This window comes from Acomys minous (assembly GCF_964271855.1).
Source record: "Acomys minous genome assembly, chromosome: 9".
Lineage (NCBI taxonomy): Eukaryota > Metazoa > Chordata > Mammalia > Rodentia > Muridae > Acomys > Acomys minous.
This window is the reverse complement of record NC_140490.1, coordinates 111,389,193-111,404,698: the sequence shown is the minus strand read 5'-3', so window position 1 is coordinate 111,404,698 and position 15,506 is coordinate 111,389,193. Positions and strand designations below refer to the sequence as shown.

The 15,506-nt window shown below is 46.8% G+C and overlaps 1 protein-coding gene across 1 annotated transcript in view; it reads right to left on the bottom strand.

Annotated features, from left to right (window-relative positions):
- The window catches only part of E2F7 (E2F transcription factor 7), a 44,442-nt gene extending 29,195 nt beyond the window's left edge, over window positions 1-15,247 (bottom strand). The window contains exons 1-4 of the mRNA XM_084797053.1: window positions 15,013-15,247; window positions 14,313-14,405; window positions 6,687-6,965; window positions 1,813-1,981 (exon numbers count right to left, since the gene is read on the bottom strand). Of these exons, the coding sequence (XP_084653179.1) occupies window positions 1,813-1,981; window positions 6,687-6,965; window positions 14,313-14,405 (541 nt within the window). The 5' untranslated portion in view covers window positions 15,013-15,247. The remainder of the gene's footprint in view (window positions 1-1,812; window positions 1,982-6,686; window positions 6,966-14,312; window positions 14,406-15,012) is intronic.
- Between the last annotated feature and the right edge of the window lie 259 nt (window positions 15,248-15,506).

The window sequence follows — 15,506 nt, the reverse complement described above, 5'->3', positions numbered from 1 at the left end:
AGGGATGATAGGACAAAAGGTAGATTATTGAATCTACTCTTCAACGTAAGGCCTAGTTACTCACAACGTTATTTTTAATTCATTAGTATAGAATTTTGTATTTTGATGTAAAGTAAGTTTATTTTTAATTCATTGCACTACTCAATTTTATCACAAGAATATAAATCCTAGGTTCAATAAATAGATAAGGTATAATATTTAGATAAGGTCTTCAAAAACCTCAGAGACCTCAGAATATGGCATTTAAAGATTTATTTCTTTAAATTGTTTTGAGGATTCTTTAAAAATGAGATAGGTTGACTCCTGGCAACACCCAGCCTGCCTCAAAGAAGGTAATGAGCATCGAGGAACCTCCTTATGGAGATGGCTTCAGGTGTGGCAAACCAGCCACGGGGCAAAAATGTTCTTGTTTTCTGCCACAGACAGAATTCTGCCTGAAATGGGCAAGCTTGGATGCAGGTAAAGTTGATGGCCAAACTCTGCCAAGACAGGGTAGGCAAGTCCTCAACAGTCCCTGCTTCACAAATATGTCTGTCAGATATACTGGACCAGAAGGCTAAAGACGATGCTCCAATGTGTTAGAGAGTTTTGAGTGACTGTTCAGGGAGCAAAGTATACCTCTCATTTTTTTCATTTTGGAAGTTGCTATACTGCATTTCCTATTTACTCAGGCAATTAATTTTATTCCTTCTCAAGTCTCTAATGGGGCTGAAGACAGCAAAACGCTATCAGTATAACATGAATATAATGATAGTTTCATGGTTCTTCTGTGTGTATATTATATATTGGTGTAATAATATAAATGCATAGGTAAAAGTTTTTGTTTTTAAAATTAGACTAAAAAGGGGACTTGTGGAGGAATGCCTTGAGTGGATGTAGCAGTTGTCAATAAAGCGCTGTTTAGCCAATCAGCTGGGCAGAAGGACAGGAAGTGGAAGGCGGGGCTTTGAGGAGAGGAGGAGGAGCCTGGAGTGGACAGTTGACAGAGGGAGTTGGTGGAGGGAAGCTAGCTGCCCAGGACCATCAGATTGGCAAGTGCTTGGGATAGGATTAGATTAGTTTAACTTTGGTTTACTAGTACATTAGTAGCAGTTTAGATTCTGCCCAGCGTTGTGCTTGTAGCTTTGAATTACATTTCAGTCTCTTTGTGTCAGTTATTGGCTCCTGGGCCATACAGAGATACAATTAACATCAACATTCAAGTTTTTGCTTTTTATACTAATATAAATAATAATCCCAATTCCAAGCTCTCTGAAGCATATTAAAAATAAAGAGCAAGGTATCTGTAATTTTATGAGACAGAGCCTCACTGTATAACCTAGGCTGGCCCCAAATTTACAGTCCTCCTAACCCTTGTCTCACAAGTATTGGGATTACAGGCACGTGCCATCATACTTAGTTTATACTTTCAGATCCTGAAATAAGAATTTAAAATGAGATTGATCTGTAATATAAGTATAAAAATATTACCTTCTACAATAAACACATTTTCTTCCCTGTATGATGTAATGGTTAAACCCACTTTGTACTTCCTGAGCAACTCCTCTCTCGCTGAGCTATAGCTCCAATCCCCATATAGGTTAAAAGCTCAGGGTTTCTGCTTGGTCCTTTAGGTCTAGGCTTCCTCGAATTCAATGCACCGTGAAGGGAGGTTTGGTGGCAATGGAAGCAAGTCTGCTGTCCTCACCCTTGCACAAGGCCCCTCTGTTAATAAAAGAGGCTCTGCGATGCCTCTGGCCTGCCCAGGGCAAACTGCTTCCCACTGCCACAGATGGCAGGCGGCAGGCGGCAGGATAATCGGGCAATACGTACCAAGACTCAGGGCGACTTCATCTAGAGAGATGGTGGTTTTCTCAGTTGACACGGGGTAACTTGGATAGCGCGCTAGAAACTTCTGGCAGAGCAGCCCTAAACTTTTCTGCTTCCTGCTTGGCCTCTGCTTTTCGTAGTCGTCCACAGCACTGTCGCCAACGCCGTCAAGCTACAGAGGGCAGACAGAAGGGAGGGGGGAGATGCCACGGTTACCACCTTAGTTGCTGGTGCTGGCGAGCCCTTGGCAAAGTGGTCCCAAGCCACACCGTTCGACATCCCAGTGAAAACAACTTCTAGTCTTTCTGAACACTTTTCCTATTATCTTCTCTGGACTGAGTTGTTTCTCATCTTGAACACAAGGCTGGGACTCATGGATACAAGTTTAAGTAAAGCAGGAATGATGCGCTGGGCAGCTTGCTCCAGCCTTGCTTCTCACATGTGTGTGGACCTGGGAGCAGCAGCAACAGCAGGCACTTGCTGGAGATGTAGCATCTCAGGCCCCATTTTAGACCCACTGCGTCACAATTTGTTTTCTGCGACTCTGAGTGACAGTCACTGACAAAGCCCGAGATGCAAGGACCTGTTGCACTGTTGTATATTTCAAGACGGACCAAATCTTGACGAACCTCCTTGAGGGCCAGTGAGCTGAAGTCTTTTCCTGTTCTAAGTCTACTCAAGTAGCACTCTGGGCTCTACCCACACTTGAACAGGTCTCCACTGCCAATCAAAGGCTTTTCAATAAACAGACCCAAGGAGAAAAGTGAATCTCAAAAGAGTCAGAAAAGGCTCTTGACGAGTTTCATGTTGCACATTCATGACAATACAAGAGCTACTATCTGGCTAGCCGAGAAACCCTGGAAGTGTTCCCTGAAAGCAAGGAAAGCACAGATGCCCAGAGTCACGGGCCCTTCTGTGGCATGCGTGGGTATGTTAGGGCGTGAGGAGAAACTGAGGCAAAGGCCTGGAAAGCACAGACAAAACCTTTTCATTCTGAAAAGGGTATGGTGGATCACTCAAAAAAAAAAAAGTGAAAAATTACAAAAAAACGAGAGGAATTAGCAAGATAATTGAATACAAAAGGTATGTTTTAAGCCTAAGCTGCACATCTTTCATTCCAGCGCGTGGGAGGTGGAGGCAGGCAGATTTCTACGAGCTCAAGGCCAGCCTGGTCTACAGAGTGAGTTCCAGGACAGTCAAGGCTGTACACAGAGAAACTCTGTTTTGAAAAACCAAGGGAAAACAAACAAACAAACAAACAAAACAAAAACAAAAGCAAGAAACAAAACTCAAACAACCCAAGTTGCATTCCTGTACAGCAAGAGAAAGTCAGTTCAAAAGATAGTATTTATAACCGTGACGAGAACGCTACTGTTTTTAGGACTAAATCTAGCTAATATTCAAGATCTTAGAGCAATGGATCTCAACCTGTGGGTCGTGACCCCTCCGACAAACTTCTACGTCCAAAAATATTAGCATTATGATTCGTAACAATAGCGAAATTAGTAATGCAGTAGCAACACAGAAACCTTATGGGGGTCACTATAAAACGCACTGTATTAAAGGGTCGCAGCATTAAGAAGGCTGAGGACCACCGTCTTAGCACTTATAATTGGGCACGTGCACCAAGTTCACGGATAGGAGGCTCGGCACCGTGGAGAAATGAAAGTGTCTCCAGTCATTACAAATGATCCCTTCCAGAGCCAGGCAGTGCGGCGCATGCCTTTAACCCCAGCACTCAGGAGGCAGAAGCAGCAGATCTCCATCAGTTCGAGGCCAGCCCCGTCTACAGGGAGTTCAAGGTGGGCAAGGGCTTCACAGTGACACTGTGTCTGAAAAAGCGAAATAAGACAACCAGTCTGAAGCATACGTGGAAGAAAGAGCCAGAAACAGGTCAGGCATTTTAAGTATATGGCAAAGTTTGTTCTTTGCTTATTGGAAAATAAATGGTCCTGGCCTCGAGCAGACAAGTAGGCCAGAGGAAAAGGAAAGGCTCTTGAAATAGAAATACACACAAGTAACTGTGACATATGCCAGATGTCGCATTGCTAGCTGGAAGAGGGAGAGGGCCTGAAAATAGTACAGACAAACACACAGAAAGAAAACGCTGTGTTCTCGACTCACGTCACATATATAAAAAGCAATTCCAAATGGACCCAAGATGTATAGAAAGCAAATTATAGTAAAGCATAGGAGAATGTGTTTCTAACCCTGGGCTAGAGAAAGGTTAAAGAGATATAAAAAGGTCATCAAGAGTTGGGCATGGCGGCGCACGCCTTTAATCCTAGCACTCGAGAGGCAGAGGCAGGCGGATCGCTGTAAATTCAAGGCCAGCCTGGTCTACAAAGCGAGTCCAGGACAGCCAAGGCTACAGAGAAACCCTGTCTCAAAAACAACAAACTCCCCAAACAAACAAAAAACCCAAAAAGGTCATCCATATTTATTTACTTATTTTATGTGCGTGCGCTGCCCATAGAAGCCAGAAGAGGGCACTGTGTCCCTCTGGAAAGGAGTTAACAAAGGGTTGTGCGCCACCACGTGGATGCTGGGAACTGAACTCCTGTTTAGTCACAGTTTCAGAAGACACATGGATCAATGCTTCCCATGCCTGGTGGAAACAGGCAGGCGCTTTGGGAGCATTGTGGCACCAAACTCCCGGTGAATTTGTGCACTGCAATGACAGCGCTTCCACTAACGGTGAATAAGCTAATTCTCAGACTTTGCACTCAGAGGGTCACTCTGCGTTCCTAAAACACTACTGAGGACCCCAGAGAGCTTTCTGTTTATCTGAGTATTTTGATGACGATGTTTCGGGGCTTTGTTCTTTTTGAGACAGGGTTTCTCTGTCTTGGAACTCATTCTGTAGACCAGGCTGGCTCTGCTCTCGCAGAGATCTGTCTGCCTCTGCCTCCTGGTCACTGGGACTAGAGTTGGTGGTTGGCATATGAGTTCCTTCTGTTCATACTGAATATAGTAGAAAATGAGCGGAGATGCTATGATGCTGAGGTCAAAGGTCAGGGTTTACATACTTGTTTCTAACTTCTGCAGTGATGGCGTCACCGAAAGCTAGATTCCATGCTTACTTCTGTACTTAGCGTGTTACAACGTCCACATCTCGTAATCACACAAACTTAAGAGAATGGGAATTTAACTGGCAAACATCTTAGTGTTAAGAAAGTAACTTGGGGGCAGGGGGGTGGCAGAGAGAGAACTCAGTGTTGAAGAGCACTTGCAGTGAACCTGGCTTCAATTCCCAGTACCCACATGGAGAAGTCCATAGCTATAACTCCAGTTCCAGGGGATCTGATGCCCCCTTCTGGCCGCTAAGAAAGTAACTTGGGGGCAGGGAGGTGGCAGAGAGAGAACTCAGTGTTGAAGAGCACTTGCAGTGAACCTGGCTTCAATTCCCAGTACCTACATGGAGAAGTCCATAGCTATAACTCCAGTTCCAGGGGATCTGATGCCCCCTTCTGGCCACTGTGGGCACTGCATCAATGCAACACACATACAGACAAGCAGATACACACGGCCACAGATCCTTTGCGAAGAAAGTGGTTCCCAGGAGTATTTCGAGAACCACCGCTCTGGGAAATGTTAGTCAAGCACACGAGAAGATAGGGACAACCCATGTATTTGTTTCAGCCCCAAATAGCTGAAACTACCTTAGTGGCCACAGACAGAAGAGGTACGTTGTCATAGCCATGCAGCGGATCTTTGTGTAGCAATGGAAGAAGAGCCGTGACTGTGGAAACACGCAAACGATCTGTGAGAACGTGCTGGCTGAAAAAGCAAACCCTGCCAGGTGTAGTGCCGCACACTTAATCGAGAGACAGACAGGAAGCCCAGCTTTGGAGACTGTGGCCTCAAATCCACCATAAATGGGGGGCGGGGGAGGGGGAACCAGCTGGAAAGACTCCAACTTGCAAGTCATTTTTCTTAGGAGGTCTCAGAGAAAGTTTGGAGGGAGTGAAAATGGCTGTTGGGTCTTTTTAGAAAGTATGAATGTGCTGTTTGCTGAGCAGCTCTACTTTATCTTCATAGAGTATGTAATTTAAAGATGGCCTAAGAACCATCTACAATGGCAGTTGGGCATGTGGCCTGGTGGCAGAGGGCTTGCCTACTAAGTATAGAGCCCTGGGGCTGAATCATTAAGCTGTGGTGGTTTGAGTAAGAATGGCCTCCGTAGCCTCATATATTTGAATGCTTGGTTGTCAAGGAGTGGCGCTCTTTGAAAAGGATTAGGAGGTGTGGCCTAGTTGGAGGAAGTGTGTCTCTTGGGGTGGGCTTTATGATTTCAAAAGCCCACACCAGGCCCAGGGCCTCCCTATTGGCTGGTAGATCGGATATAGCTCTGAGTCACTGCCCCAGTGCCCTGTGTGCCTCCATACCTCCCATGACGATGCTGGACCAAACCTCTCAAAGCATAAGCCAGGCCCCAATCAAATGCTTGCTTTTACAAGAGAAAAATAAAAATCACCTCCTCCACTCCTTTCCTGCACATTATAGTACAACAGAGTGTCACTATAGCTGGCTGGCAGCCAAAAAAGGTCACTTATAGTATCTCTTCGTAGCAATAGAATAGTGATTCAGACAGCACACACACGCAGCCAATCAAACGACAACAAAATAGCAGTGCTTTAAAAAAAAAATCCGAGTTTCTTTATTAGATCAAATTACTAATAAATTATTTTTTAAATGCGGTCTGGTTAAGAGAGGAAAGAAATTAATTATGAAAGTAAGAATGAGCGGAAAATTCAGCTGTTAACAAAAAGATGGCATGTTTAATTAACACTGTTTGCCTGGATGCGTATCATGACTTTCTAATAATCACGGAAGTCTCTGGAGTCTTCCAAGAGCCCCGTGAGCACTGCCCTTACCTGCAGGGAGTTCACAAATGCATCCTCTTTGTTCTCGATGGGCCTGAACAGCCCCTTTTTCTTCTCCCGGTCTCTTATGTCTGGGCTGGCTGCACTGATGAGCATCTTCAGGTTGGCTGTGGGCGTCCACGGCTCCACCTGCTGCTGCCTGGTGACCAGCTTTACCGGAGTAATAGGATTTCTTTCTGGAGTAAAGAGTCTTTGCTTTGAAAGATCTATTGGCTCATTTTTCATTGGAGTCTTTGGAGTCATCCTTGATCGGTCAACAAAGATATTTTCCTATTTAAGGCAAAGAAAACTTTGAGCAAGGCCAAGAAGGGGCAGGTGTCAGTTAAGAGGGAATCCAAAACGGACCTCACGTTCAAGGTCGGAGAGAACTGAGATCGGATACAGGGAAACTAGAGAGCTACAAGGGCACCGGGCAGTGGCTCTAAGGAGCCCCCTTATATCTGCTACTCCGCTTACACGTATTTGTCATGAGGTGTTAGAGAAGTCACAAATGTATCTGTCACCAATGGACGCTTGTCATAGTTGGAAGTGAAGAAGGCCAAGTTGGTCTTTTCTGGCTTCACAGGAACTTATTTTTCAAAGCTATACCTACAAGTTTGCATTTCCCAGTGGAGAACAGTTAGGCCTTTGTAGTTCAAGGTTCAGTAGCAACCAGTAACAGGGCGAATTAAAGGGCGAGCAGCCAACCAAACGCCAGATAGAGCAGGCTATCCTGAGAGCCACCTGATATTTTCTGAGCAGTGTTTCTTCAACCCTTCACAGCGAAGGACCAGGTTTTTGGTTGCTTATTCTGTTTCACTCACATCTCCTGAGTACCATATACACTGCTAGGTGACCTTTAACCTCATGGGACCAGGGTGGAATTTCCTGACTTACCACTTCAGTGTGTCGCTTCAATCAACGTATAGCCTCTGCAACATGTGACATCTCCAGCAGGTCATAAGCCTAGGTGCCCCAAAGGTGGTATCAGATTGCTGGCAAGGGTTTTTAAGTGCTCAGTGCCAAGGTTTTGCTTGTCAACTGGTGCTATCTTGAAATAGTTTGTGAAGCAGCATCTGCCCCACACCATACGTCCTGAATACCGCCTTAGGCAATTATAAGGAAGCCCATGATTTAAAAAACAAAACAAAACAAAAAAGCCCACATTTGGACCCACCAAATAATGGAAGCAAATGTCTTTCAACTGTTGTTTTATACCATTCAAAACCAGAAAGATTTTTTCCTTTTCTCCAGTAGAATTCTCTTCCTGTCAATAGTGACTCACGCAGTAAGAGGAAGGGGTCACCATGTGCTTTTCCTGTGCTGTACCTACCACCCTGCAGCTACTGTCTGCTCCAGGTCTTGCTGCTCAGAGGTTACAACATCCCCGCTCTGGACAGAGGGAGAAGCCTGGGAAAGAGCGGAGTTTGTGTCTGGGATGGCCTGCCCCCAGAGACTCACAGGGGGCGGCATTATTGGTGGTATGGCCTTGTTGGAAGACGTGTGTCACCTGGGTGGGCTTTGAGGTCTCGCAGGCTCAAGCCAAGCCCAGTGTTACTCTTCCTGCTGCCTGAGGAGCTGGTTGGAGAACTCTCAGCACCATGGCTGTCTGCACACCGCCATGTTCACGGTGACAATGGACTAGGGAACTGTAATGCAGCCCCGTTAAGTGCTTTCCTTTTTAAGAGCTGCCATAGTCGACGGTGGCTCTTCATAGCATTGGAAATCCTTAAGATACAGGCCAACCAACTCTCGCTCAGAAGCTGCCAGCCAGCTATGGTGACACTCTGTTGTACCGTGATGTGCACGGAGTGCGTGGTGGAGGTGATCAGGTCTAACGCTTTAGCAGAGGCGAGCAGGCAACGATCCTGGGAAAGTTGTTCATTTCTGCTAGCAAGTCCCTGTCAGTGAGCCATTTTGACAGCATCCGCAAGTGAGCCCCCAAGGGCGATGACTGAGTGTGCAATACACACACCACACACACACCCTCTCTCCTGGACCTGTATCAATTCCTCATCTAATTCTGTGGCACAGGTACTATTATTGCTTATTCCATTTTATTGATGAACTTATATAACCTTCGGTACAGAGGTTAAAAAGAGATGCTCGAAGTCGTAGCAGCAGCCCATATAAAAATCTGAGCACGTAAAAGGCAGCCAAACGCAGTTTTTAAAATGGTGCATCTTCAAGCGAGCTCATTCTGGGTATAGATAAGGAGGAAGCTATGTCTTTCTAAGTTTTAGGAAGGTACCCAGTAGTCCTTAGAGAGGCAGCTGGGGGAGTGGTTATACATGCAGGATCTCAGGCAACTTCCTCCTCCTCCCCTCACTGCATTTCCACTTATCCAACTGAAAAGCAAAGTTGATTAAAAAAAAAAAAAGCCTGGTGGTGGTGGCACACGCCTTTAATCCCAGCACTCGGGAGCCAGAGACAGGCGGTTGGCTGTGAGTTCGAGGCCAGTCTGCTCTACAAAGTGAGTCCAGGACAGCCAAGGCTACACAGAGATACCCTGTCTCAAAAAACAAAACAAACAAAAACAAAAAAACCCAAAAAAACAAAAACAAAAACAAAACAAAAAACCCAACCCACCAACCTCATGGGTTCAGGCTAGTTCACGAGTGCACAGTGAGCTCCCAATAAGCCTTAGCTATTGCCTTTCTCCATTCTCCAATCTGGCCCGGCACTTAGCCCTGTAGAACACAGCGATTCTCCTCAGCTCCCTGGATGTACGCCTTGTCTCAGTAATGAGTCCATGAAGCCAGTGCCACATGTCATATTTCAGGTGTTGAGTGAACTCTACATCTTGTCAAAAGGTACCCTCAGGCCACAAGGTGTGTACCAGGCTCCCTCCCTTCCTCCCTTCTGTTTCCGGGGTACGTGCCCACACAGGAAGTCCTGGCGTCTTTCTGCAGTGAGGGAGCGATTCAGAATGAACAATTTCTTCATACACAGATGCATTTTCAGTTTCATTTATGTGAGAAAGCAGGAGTGAAGTTGGGTAATGTGGCTGGCTTAGGACGTTGTTATACCTGTGCCGGCTGGTCTTATGTCAACTTGACGCACAAACTAGTTATCTGGAAGGAGGGAACCCCGAGGAAAGGCTTCCATACGGTTCAGTGGTAGGGCATTTTCTCAATTAGTGACTGATGGGGGAGGGCCCAGCCCTTCGTGGGTGGTGACATCCCCCGGGCTGGTGGTCCTGGGCTCTGTAAGAAAGCAGGCTGAGCAAATCGTGGGGAGCAAGCCAGTAAGCAGCACCCCTTCACATCAATTCCTGCCTCAGGTTCGTACTCTGTTTGGGTTCCTGTCCTGAATTCCTTCTGCTATGAAACAGTGATATGGCAGTATAAGCCAAATTAACCCTTTCCTCCCAAATCTGCTCTTTGGTCATGGTTCTGTTGCAGCAATAGAAACCCCAACTAAGACAACACCTATACATCAAAGTTTAAAAACGGCACACAAATTGTGTTGAGCGGTCCTGGGGATGCGGTGGGGCGGTGAGCTATGACTTATTTACATGCTGCGCCACCTACCTGTCTGTACTGCCTTCTAGACACCGTGCAGCAGAGCGGAAACGGATTTGAATAGTTACAGACCTGGCTATTCATTCTACTTGGTTCCATGTTTCCAATATATACAAAACACGTAGTTCAGACCAATTGTCAAGACTTTCTAGTAAGGCCACCTGCTCATATGGTAGACGCTGGATGCAACCAAGTCTCTCCAGGAATGAATGAGTCATTCTCCCAGCTGTTGGAAGAAATGCCAATAGTGCACGCCCTTTGTTGGATTGGCTTGGCTCAAGAGAACCCATGAGCCCAGGACCACACCCATTCCTGTGAGGCCAACACTGAACTCAATGACTGGTAAAAGTTCTACCCGGACGCCAACATCAACATCTGGTGTCCTTACTGGCTGGTCGCTTTGAATTCTCTGTAATGCAATCTCAGAATTCCATCACGACTCAATTTCTTTCTCTGTGTAACTCTGCTCCTTTCCACTCTCTTCCTTCCGCTGCTACAATCCTGGGCATACACAAGTCTCTTGCAGTCAACACTCAAGTGGGGTCTGCTTACGAGGAAATCTAACCTGCAACATCCTGGACAACAGAGAGCTCAGAGAGGTGCAAACCATGGAATGGCCTCACCGCTCTAAGATGTAGAGGAGGGAATTTGCAACAAAGCTGGCACAGCAACTCAGACAATAAAGTAAAACGCTGCCATCTGTAAAATGCTATGTAAACGTTCATCATAATTATTAACAAGCAACAGCACTACGGGTATGGGAATACGCTGTACACAGCCACAGAGACGGCTTGAAAGCTAAAAGACCCTGGTTCCCAACTTGGGAACTATATGTTTTTATATAGCTTTGACTGTGCAATCTTAAGTCACACCAGCTTTGCCAAGAGCCTTGATGGTATCTGGTCACCCTCTAGTTTCTTCTTCATAGGCAGCTCACACCCTGTCCCATTGGTTTTCTTCAGACCTGTCCTCCAATCACACCTGAGCTCTTCCTCCGAGCATCACCTTCCTTCAGATGCCATGTGGAGACCCCACCTGTTGGTAAAGGCTCACCGCTGCAAAGACTCCAGGTTAGGAGGTGTCTCCTGGCTACTGGCTGACAACCCCACTTCCTGCCAGAACATACTTTCTAGAAAGAGCAATCCACATTGAGACTATCCTCCTGTCACCTTCTGAGAGTTTCTACAACCATTAGTCTGTTCAACTCATGGTGTTCACTCAGGTCACCTCTTGGTCACCAAACCAAACTGGTGCTAAAGCCACCTTGCCTCTCTTCCACTGACATCGTTAAGGTTGGCCATGATTCTTGGCGCTATAACATCTAGACTTCAGCTTCTGAGACAGTACTCATTCTTTTTTTTATTTTTATTTTTAACTCTCTGTATTTCTGACGGTTACTTCCGTCATCAGGCTCCCTCCCCTACTCTGACAAGCTACAAGAGTTCATATCCAGACTTCCGGCCCTCTTCACTCCCTCTGGACTGCTTCACCCAATCTCATATGCTCGGGTTTAAAGTCAACCTACATGCCCACAATTCCAAGTTTGGGTCCAAGGCTGTGACTTTTCAAGAATCCTAAAATCAGGCAACCAGGCGCCTCTTGCACAGTCACCTGTCTATAAGTCACACAGGCATAAGCATATTGCAGGACGAATCCGTCACCTTCCTTAGCTACTCCCCCAAAGACACCAATGGCTTTGAAAGAACACACGGGAGCCAGGCCTGGTGGGATGAGCCTGTTAGTTCTAGCCTCATAATTGTCCTGCCTCAGCCTCTGAGTGCTGAATTACAGGCATCCACCGTCAGGCCCCACACGTTTCCCATATTCCCCATATTCCAGGGACTTAGCATGCCTTCCCTTCAAGCCCAATGCATGAATCAGCAATTTCACGAAGTCCTCTCAACAGCTCCAGCCTTAGGCCTTACTGTCCCAAACTGTCCATTTCCTGCTTTTGTCACCATTCAGGACACTGGTTCGTCTGTTTATCTTACCAGAACTGAGAACAGTACAACATGGTGATAACGTTATAAAGTTCTTTTTTCCAAAACAAGTTTTGCCATGAGTGACCAGGAGCTGTGTGTACATCAAGAGAGAGGTCCTCTAAAGGACAAGTTGACCCAGGGACCCCCTCCTGGTTTCCCACAGAAGGATCCTCAAAAGAAACTGCTACACTTCGCTGGCCACTCTGGGTTTCTCAAAGCCCCAGATTTTGTTTCTTTTGTCTGCCATTTTCTCTCTCATTGTTTTAGTGTAGTTTTGAATTTCCTTACCCAGTGAGGTTTAACCCAAGTCTTACACCCACCACCTCCAGAGCTTTCCAATGCCTAGGCCCGAATTTCTTCCTCCTCTATTCCGTGAGCCTAATGTCATTGGCCACGTTTACACCTGGGTCTCTGAAAGCCTCTAAGGTAACCAAGGTAACCAAAGGGTAAGTTATGATTGGACTGCCATTTAGCTTGGTGCCACATGAAGAATGTATAAAACTAGACAACTTAACAAACCCCAGTTGAGCGAGGAGCCGTGCACTCCAATTTATAGAGGTAACCAATGAGCTAAGAAAGGTTAGGCGGTATTAAACCTCCTTATCTCCGGCCTTTGGAACACAAATATTTGCTGAAAGACCTTAAAAATATATTTGGAGCCATGGAGTTAGTAAATGGCCAAGCAGGAAATCACACCCAGGTCTCTGTGACCGTGAAGCCCGTGTTCCTACCGTCCACAGAAAAGCTCTATCCTGCAGCAATGGGGAAGAGGACAAAGAGCCTCCTCCTATCCCTACGAAACCACGCAGGCCTCATCTCTTGCCTCCTCTCTGAGTTAAGCCCTTTCTTATTCACTTTGGTTCAGATATTTTGCCACTTTGCCAATCTCTTGAGTTTCTCTGCACCCCCACGAGAAACCTCAGTAACACTCGCCGAGGCCAACTAGGGGAGGGGAGTGGTCAGTCCCTGGAGAAAGTGCCCGTTAAGTCACTGACCAGAAAGAGAAGTGAAGAGCTGACTGGGCAGACTTCATATATTACACACACACACACACACACACACGCACATGCACACGCATAGTCATATGCATGTATGCACACAGTCTCATACAGGTGCGTGCACACACACACACACACAGGTGCACAGTCATATGCATGTATGCACACAGTCATACAGGCACACACACAACATGCACTCATACACACACACACACACACCATCCAAATTACAAAGGAAAACAGAAAAGCTTTACTCTGCAACTCCCGAAACCCGAAACTGAATGTAAACATAAAGTCATATTTTTAGGTAATTTTTAAAATACCCTCTTCAAATTAATAATGTTTTAATATGCATTTCTCCCTCTAACAAAATAATCACTGGCAAGTAGTGGATGAAAGTATGTTCTTGGCATGAAACTAAAACCCGGAATCCAGAGGTTCAGTGCCCAAGGAAGCCTCTACTATAGACCTATATTTAAGGTTTCTAAAACTGGTCTGTTATAGCTATTTGCTTTTGCTTTAAACAATGACCAGGTTTCACTGTTAAACCTACCAACAGGACATCTACCGAACTGCATATCTGTGTTGATGCAGACCATGGTTTAGATACTGCCATGGCCAGGTTAGCGGGTTAATGTGTTGAAAATACACAAGAGCAGAAAGGAAGAGTGTGGTTCAGCATATAAGAAATAGAGGGGCTGTAAACTACTCGGAATAGCTGGTGAGGGTCAGTCACATGGACCCCTGTACAGTAGGCGAGACTGTAACTCTCCGGAGAACTCCGTACTTGGTTCACTAGGAGGAAGACGGTATTTTCCAGCATTTTAACATTAAATCCGGTATTTGTAACTGCAAAAGTCTGCCCCTGGAGACATTCCATAAAGCATTAGCTTAATTACCCTTGGCAACCCTGAGCATTACAAACTTTCGATTGCTGCCCCCTGTCTCTACCTTTGACTCCAGGGGCTGGTTCCAACACTAATGACTAAGAGTAAATCCCAGACAATGGTTCTGGTGAATGCATTCTTTAAAAACTCCTCTCTGATGGACATCAAAATTATGCTGAATATAAGAACAAGGATACGCATCATCGTCCAAAATACATTAGAGATTAAAGCATTTCTATGTGCTTACCTTTTGTGCATTTTCTGCGTCTTCAACGGCAAAATCTAGTCTGGCCTGCCTGGGACTGATCAAGTCTTTTAGTGTTAAACAATTTACCTCCATCTGGAACACACAAGAATATCAGAAAACGATTTTACATTTATTTTCAACAACAGCAAAAATGCCATTTGTGAACATCAACTTCCCATTTCCCAGAGGGTTCCTGAGATTTTCCAAGAGTGCAGACATCCTTCAATCCTCATTAAAACTCACATGAACAAACACTATAATATATTTAGAAATAACTGAAAATATGGGAAGAAAGGAAAAAATTGTAATCCCTTACGAAAAAGCAGGGGGCAAAATAGTTACCAAGCAAGGAGGGTGTTAGGCAAACGTCAAGAAAGTTACAGGGTCTCCCAGGTCAGTTAATTTTGGCGCAAAGAACGGGGAGGAATTCAACTCTGAGTGGGTTTGAACTAGTGGGTAGACTGAAACCCGATCTCGAGATCAACCCCCGTGGGGTGCACGCACCCTCTCCCGGGCATCTATGCACACTCCAAGTTAAACTCTTCCCGGGGAAGCCCCTAGGTCGTGGGGGGAGGGACCAGCTTCCTCCATCCAGCGCCGCAGCCAGCACAACCGCCAGGGCACTCGGATCCCGGGCCAGTGGGTAGCCCTTCTCCCCCATTCCCGCCTCCCCATCCGTGGGGCCAGCACGCTTCCTTACTGCCGCTGTGTGCGATGAAGGCTTTCCGTCTCCGGGGACACCGGCAGCCGCACGCGTGGCAAGCGCGGGCGGGCAGGGCGTGTAGTTCTCAGCAGCCGGCTGGCGACATGGGCAGGGCAGAGTACGGCTCGCAGACCCTCGGCTCCAGCCCGCGGTGTCCGCGTAGCGACTGCGCTTCCCACCCGCCTTAGCGAAACTCCAGCCCGGGACGACCGCGGTCCCCGCTAAAACACCTCCTCTGGCGCCTTGAGACCGAATTTGAGCATTCACCAATGAGCGGCGGCCGGAGGGGCGGTGCTCGCCAATGGCGCGGCGGCACGGCCCGAAGCCCCGCCCCCGGCTGTCTTGGCGCTCGGCGCCGCGCCTTTCCGCCCCCTGGCCCGCCGGATTGTTGTCGCCTCGCCCCCTCCTCTTCCGGGTACCTGGAGGCGGCGACGCGGGAGCGGTTCCCGCGGGGACGCGGGCGCGGACGCGGGAAGCCCGGGCGGGGCGGG